We start from the raw sequence: 7,416 nt of genomic DNA, 5'->3' as shown, positions 1-7,416 counted from the left end.
TCTCTAGGATTGGTCATTATTTCAGTGATTAATGTGTTTCTGGCATGTTAAATGTTTTGAAAAAAATATTTTGGAAATAAATGTTGTGATGTTGCTGAAACAATGCCATAAAGAAAGCACAATGTTATCAAGCTAAAGGCAGTCCAATGAAAAATGAAAAAATGAAAAAAAATAAATAAATAAATATATTTATATATTTTTTTTTTTTTTTTTTTTTTTTTTTTTTTTTTTTTTTTTTACGTTAGTACATTTTGATCAAATGTTTTGAAACCAAACATTTTTTTTCTGTAGAATACCATGCTGAAGAATATTGTTTAATAATTACAGAGACACAGGTAAATAAATTTAAGAAAAAATACAATTAAATGTGCTCAATATACTATGTCGGTACTTCATTAAAGTCATCTAGTTTGCACCTCTGCCAAGACCTCTCATTCTTGATGAGTTTCCCACCTTCTAGTAGCTCCCTCAAGGGTGTAAACTTGTTCCCCAGAGAAAGAGCAAATCTCAATTTCATCAGGTCTGGTTGTGTGCACTTCTGTGTATTTGAGTTTGAAAGCAGGCTTGTTTTTTTGTGTGTGTGCGTTTGTGTGTGTGTGTGTGTGTGTGTGTGTGTGTGTGTGTGTGTGTGTGTGCACGCCAGGGTAAAGCCTGTGTCAATGTATGCTTTTGTTCCACGCTGGGGTCATCATGCAGTATTTATAAATGTGAAGACGTATAGCTGAATAGAACACCACAGTCCCTTTTGGGACTTCTTATGTTACATATGCACCTCATTCATACATTTAAAACACTCATACATGTATATGCTAGTGCAGGTTATATGAAAGAGATTATAAATAATTGGTTTTGAAATTTGTCAAATGCTTAACACACAGCTGGGTTTATATCTGATTTGGCTGCCCCTGTTATGACAAAGAGATTAGAACTCCCATTTAAAAAAAAAAAAAAGGTAAATCATGCATAAATATCAGACTAAATCATTTCAAATCTGTTGCTGTGTGACATTGCAGTCCTTTGCATAAAAATATTTTTAAAAAGTTGGATTATCATATAGCCCTGTGAGATGCCTACAAAGACAGCATTTTCAAAAAGTAAGCAGCAGTCCCAGAATGCATTGGGGTGAGGTCAGTGCAAAAAAATTGCCACTTTCCTACATTTATAAATTCTAAACAGAAACGCTAAAGCAAGCTATCTGTGGAATAAGTCAGTTCATTTCAGGAGCTACAGCTAGGGTTGGGAATCGAAAATTGATTCCGATTCCAGAATTGGATACTTAAGGACAGGAATCGGATACTTGTCAAATTAAGCAATAAATGCATAAATGATGTATATACAAACAAAAAACTGGCTATTCTGGTTGTGCATCCCTTCTCAATATGTCCTTCTCTTTTGTTTTTCAGGTATGATGTCGACTCCAAGAGCACCAACCTTTCAAAACATGTAAGTCTCAGAAATTGCTCCATGTTTCATTATAAACTCTATAAACCAGTGGTTCTCAACCCGCGGGCCGCATGCTACATGAGCAGACCTGCACTCACGTAATTAACGTTACGCATTTAATGAACACTTACAAGCGTGCACTTTGGCAGAATTCAATTAAAATAGTCATCAGCAGCCATTAGTTCGGTAAAGTTGAGCATCAGAATGGACAAATTTGTTATTAAGGGAGAAAAACGAAATGTGGAAAATGCCAGTGAAGGAACACATACAAACAAGAATAGTCGCAGTATCAGTAGTGAAGGTAGGAGAGTGCTGGACTTTCGGCATCAACTTTCGGTTTGCCCCGCCACTCACTTGAAGATGTTCAGGCAAAAGGAAACACCCATACTATGCAGCAATCATCTCTAGAGAGAACCTCAGATTATTAAATTCGAATATGAATTCCATATTTGGATCAACATAGGCTACATTTGTGAATGCACATTTTCTGCAATGTTACGCGTCAAGTCACGCTTCCATGCGTGTCTTACAGACTGCAACTTACAATCGCACCTTCATTGTGCCGTTACTCCTTTCGTGCCGAATTTCACAAAATTGTTCAGCTCCCGACAGCATCAGGTGTTTTATTAATGGTGAGTAGAATTATTTATTTATTTACTTCAATGAATGTAATCGATTAGATATCATAATATTTAGGCTATAATATTATAAATCTGGTTGTTTTGTATTGGTGATGTAATATGTAAATGATATGCGTGCAGCCCGTGAGACTCAGTGGAAAAAAAGGTTGAGAACCACTGCTATAAACCCTTACCCTGTTGACCACCTCTAGACTATTATGAAGTTTAGGATGTCATCATACACACTCGCCCCCACAGTAAAACCATCTCATAGTGCTTGTAATCAGCAGGTGTGTATACTGTGATTCTGGATTTATTATTTATTTATTTTTTTAGATTAGTGTATTGATCTTCTGGACACCATCCTTTAAATGAGGAAATTCAAACAATAAATACCATTTTGTGGCTCTTTAATGTGTTGTGACGTATCGCTGTAGTGCCTTAGTTCAAGCGGCACATGAACCGATCATCTTTTCATATTTACTAGTTAAAACATGAAATAAACATGAATGAACATTAGAAAGTATTTTATTTCACTGCAGAAGGACGTCAGTACACACCATTTTTCAAGTTTAAGTCCATCTATGTTAATCTACTCTCCTGTCATCGGTCAAAATGGTGGATTTGGTAACAAACATGATTGGTCAGATCACCTGTCAATCAAGCTTCCTGCAAAGGGTCAAGTGGAGTCTAGGATTTTTGGCAATTCCTTGACATTTACAAGGCAAACTAGCAATAGTCAGGTAGTAGTAAAACTGAGGTCATTTAATACTAGATAATTCAGCATTTGTAGCACAGGATACTGTGGGCATCCATCAATGTGGCAAAGTGGAACTGTTTATTGAAACAAATCATGGCTTGTAGTAAACCACCCACCAACAACACCATTGATCTAAACCAGCCATACACTTCACTGTAAATCTGCCATATCCCAAGCAGCACTCGCAAGCATTTGTACAAGCATTTGTACATTTGTACATTCCAAGATGGCGCTGCTGAGTTCGGATGCCGTCCAGGTCGCTCCACTTAGATTGTGCTTTTATTTACTTTTGTACTTTCCTTTGCTCTCTCTTTTTACACACATATCGTCTGCACTGATCACTTACGACAAAAGAACACTTTTGGACATTGGACACCGCTACACTAACCTGTTTCAGGACACTTTATCCTCCAACCCATCGTGGCCATCTGAGATTCTCCGGAACACCGAGATGAACAATGGCCACCTGAATAGGACGAGGTTCGGAGGGCCCTAAAGCGAGTGGACGTCAGGAAAGCAGCAGGTCCTGATGGGATTTCTGGCCGTGTTCTAAGGTCCTGTGCTGATCAGCTCGCTGGCTTGTTTACATCCATCTTTAATGAGTCCCTTGTTATCTCGGTGGTCCCCACCCCCTTTAAAAAAATCTGTCATCATCCCTGTGCCTAAGAACAATAACCCCTCTTGCATTTTAATGTTACTTGCTCACTTTCCTAGTAAAGCTGTGCTAACCAGTATTTTCCTCCCGCAGTGCGCTGACAGACCGGCGGAAAGACTCGTGAAGATGAAATAAAGCAGTAAAAGAACATTAAATCTAACATCTCAGAGATTAACATCTCATCTAAATATTTATTAAGCCTACAGTATACTGTCCTGTGCATTTTATTTTATTCTTATTTTTTATCTTACTTTTTCCATACCTATATTTATATATAATTTTCTTGTGTTTGTATTCTTTAATAATTGCACTGTCCATGGAGCGGATACATTTTACATTTCACTGCTGGTCATATATTCCCTATATAACCATGTATGTGACAAATAAAAATCTTGAATCTTGAATCTTGAATCTACTGCTATTGTTTCCTGCTGTGATCATGTTGACACACTGTAAAGAGACAGATAAACTGATCTCTCCACACATCATGCACAAGAGTAATTGAAAACACCCTCAGTGACTCCAGTGAGCATGCAGGATCCATCCCTGAAAATTACCACCTCAAAATTATCTAACAAATCAGACACAGTGCCTCCTGGTGCTTTGCTCCCTCCCTTAGTCACCCAGAAATCAATATTACTCTCTTCCCCCCTGACTTGGAAAGGCAAACACTGCTTGTCCACTACCAAAGGGAATTGTGCGTAAAACCATTATAGGATGTGTTGAAAGGCAAAGAGCGACTACGTTCTCAGGTGAAAATTAAGAGAAGGGGCAGCAGGGAGAAAACCACGCATACAGAGACAGAGAAAGAAACAGTGAGAGATAGATGAAGAAAGAAAGAGGAAGAGAAGGAGGTCTTCATAGAGTTGAAGACAATAATAAAGATAGAACATTCATATTAATCTTTATTAATACAAATTGAGAGTTTAGTCGCCAGCAGTAATTAAGAGAAGCGGTAGAACAAGTGATCATGGGAAAGTCTGTGTCAGTGAAAATGAAGCATCTCATAAATTACTGAGGATGAACTCAGAGAGCAAAAACTAGTGTCTAAATTAGTGACAGTCACATTGGAGAGAAAAAAAGTTCACCCCCAAAAAATTGTTTTTATTTATCGAAGAAACAACAATCGCGCTGCTCTTTTCCATACGACAAAAGAATATAGATTGCAAGCTGGCAAAAAAGTATTGTAAAAATATTACACTCATTCACTGTATTCAAAGCCTTCTGAAGTCACATGGTTACTTTTGTGAGGAACACACTGAAATTCTTCCCCTCCGCCATATCACTCAAATCTCATTTGCATTCTCATATCCAAAACTGCTGTGTCACATTTGGTTACAAGACATGTGAGAACTAATGCAACATTAATTTCAAACATGACACTATACTTTTTCACACCATTGAGGCTGGGATAAGCCCAATCAGTTTAGTTGATTTTGACTAAATATTTATTTATTTATTAAAAGTAAATCATCTAGCTAGACCTGTTGCCCTTTAAATGATGGAATTATTTTGTCCACCCTATCAACTTGGCATCACAGGAAGTGTACTTCTTTGGCTTGAGTCATGGGGAGATGCTTCAAGGTTTGCTGAAGGGGAAGACTCAGAATAACATGAAGTAATCCCTGGGGTGCCTCAGGGTTCAGTGATTGGCCCCCTTCTCTTCTCGATATATCCAAGTTTTTCAGTCAGCAGATGATTAAATTAAATTTGCATGTGTATTTGCACATTTATAGATAAGCATACAATTTGCATTACCTGTCCTACCATACCTATTTGTTTATTATTTTGAAAAAAAAAGTCCTACATTATTACACTGAAATAAATAAAAAAAATACAAACACACCCGCTAGGGCAAAGCAGTTTGTCTCATTTTCATTCTTATTCTCTGGATGTTTTAATTTTCTCGTTTCCTTTGATCATTCTCGCTCCACTGCACTTTCCATTGATGCACATTTTTATTAATACAGAATAAGGTAAATGAAGATCTATCATTTTTAGCATTCCGGCTACATTACACAAACAGTACCGCCTACCCTTATAAAAACTGCTGTTGCAAAGGTCAGTGGGCTGGAACTTCACAGCTCTGCCAGGAAAATCATTTGAATTATTTTGGCTTTTCCAAGCAAAACTTTGTGCGTCACTTCAGATTGATTATCAGAGGGGTGACAACTTTTCCACATGGTGTTTGAACAGTTTCAGTCTTTAAAATAATGTGATGTTTGATTATATTATTGCTTACATTAGTGGTTCCCAACCTTTTTTTCATAGGGCCCTCCTACGTACACATATGATAATCTGAGCCCCCTACCACCCTCCATATTATATATATATATATATATATATATATATATATATATATATATATAAAAAATGTGATAGATGCATGGTTACTGCTCATTTTAAATGTATATATATATATATATATATATATATATGCAATTATTATATTAATGTTTTGTCTCTTAGAAATGCACATTTGACATTGAATTGACAGTAGTAGTAGTTTGAGTTAGGATGCAGATGTAAATTGATGTTCATTATCACAATCTGTAACATCTCTAAAGATTGTAACAACCTCCTTTTTTATATGGTGAAATGTAATTTTTCTGACTGTTTGGTATAGCTTAATCACAAATATACTGTAATTACATTCCATTACTCCTTTAATACATTTAATACATGTCTACATTAATATAATAAATTCGATATAAATATCCCACATTTCTGCCACAATAATATGGTGCAGTTAGTGTTACTACAATAAATCCAAGGTTAACGATGGCGATTTGTAGATTGAAAAGCCTTCTGACTGTATCGTTGCACACAGTGTTTTTCTGCTGTTTGTCAGCGCTGTTTCATCTGGATTTACACTAGTTTATATCAGTCATTTGTGTTCTTCGCTGAATTCAAGCGCTTCACACTGGATCTCACAGTGCTGTTTAGTGGTTGCGTGATCAGTGAGTAAACACATCTGCTTTAGTCAGCTCGCTCTGCGCTGCGCCACCATTTGAAACAAGCGGTTAAATGGTCCGTGGGACACGGTTCAAATGAGTAGCATTCAATCGAATATTTATCGAGCTTGTTTTATTGAGGAAAATTATATCACTATAATTATAGTTATCGTTTTATCGCCCAGCCCTACCTCAAAGTATATATGCTATATATACTGGACCCCAGCTTTCTGTGTTGGCGGGACGGCGCTTCAGCGGTGGTCGTTCCAGTGTCGAGTGGGTTGCGCACTTCAGGCTGCACTACCCCCTGTCGTGTTGTAAGAGGCAATCTCCCCTGTGCGCCTCAGCACTAAAAGAGCATTTCCTAAAAGAGCAAATTTCTCTAAAAGAACTCCACGGGTGCGTCTTTATAAAGACGACGGATCGTCCTTATAAGGATGCCGTTTCACCCGTGCGTTTCTGGGTGCGGTCGTTTAAGCACGCTGAGGTGGCCTTCGTGGATGAGTCATGTTCTCATTGCGGGAAGATGACCATCTCGGAGTTGCGAACTAGGCTCCGCTACTCGCAAAGGGGCGGAGTCCCGTTGCCGCTACCACGATCTGGGGCTCGTTCTGGTGGAAGGCAGACGAGAACCACTTCCAGCTCGCAGTCCTACTGGCGAAGGATGCTATAGAGCCGGTCCCTCCAGCCGATATGAGGTCGGGGTTTTACAGCCCTTACTTCATTGTACCCAAGAAAGGCTTGGACCTGCGAGTTTTGAAACGGGCCATTCATCGGCTACCGTTCAAGATGTTGACACAGAAGCGCATCTTCGGGTGCGTCCGTCCCCGAGATTGGTTTGCAGCGATCGACCTGAAGGACGCGTACTTTCGTGTGTCGATCCTTCCGCGCCACAGACCATTTCTGCGGTTTGCGTTCGAAGGATGGGCATACCAGTACAAGGTCCTGCCCTTCGGGCTGTCCCTGTCTCCCCGTGTCTTCACG

At 38.6% G+C, this 7,416-nt stretch overlaps 1 protein-coding gene across 1 annotated transcript in view; it reads left to right on the top strand.

Moving 5' to 3' along the window:
- LOC107666208 (copine-8) overlaps window positions 1-7,416 on the top strand; it is a 103,907-nt gene that overhangs the window by 32,442 nt on the left and 64,049 nt on the right. The window contains exon 5 of the mRNA XM_016457420.1: window positions 1,404-1,443. Coding sequence (XP_016312906.1) covers window positions 1,404-1,443 — 40 coding nt within the window. The remainder of the gene's footprint in view (window positions 1-1,403; window positions 1,444-7,416) is intronic.

The sequence above is a fragment of the Sinocyclocheilus anshuiensis genome, unplaced genomic scaffold, assembly GCF_001515605.1.
Source record: "Sinocyclocheilus anshuiensis isolate Anshui unplaced genomic scaffold, SAMN03320099.WGS_v1.1 scaffold1016, whole genome shotgun sequence".
NCBI lineage: Eukaryota > Metazoa > Chordata > Actinopteri > Cypriniformes > Cyprinidae > Sinocyclocheilus > Sinocyclocheilus anshuiensis.
This window is presented reverse-complemented; position numbering and strand designations above follow the sequence as displayed.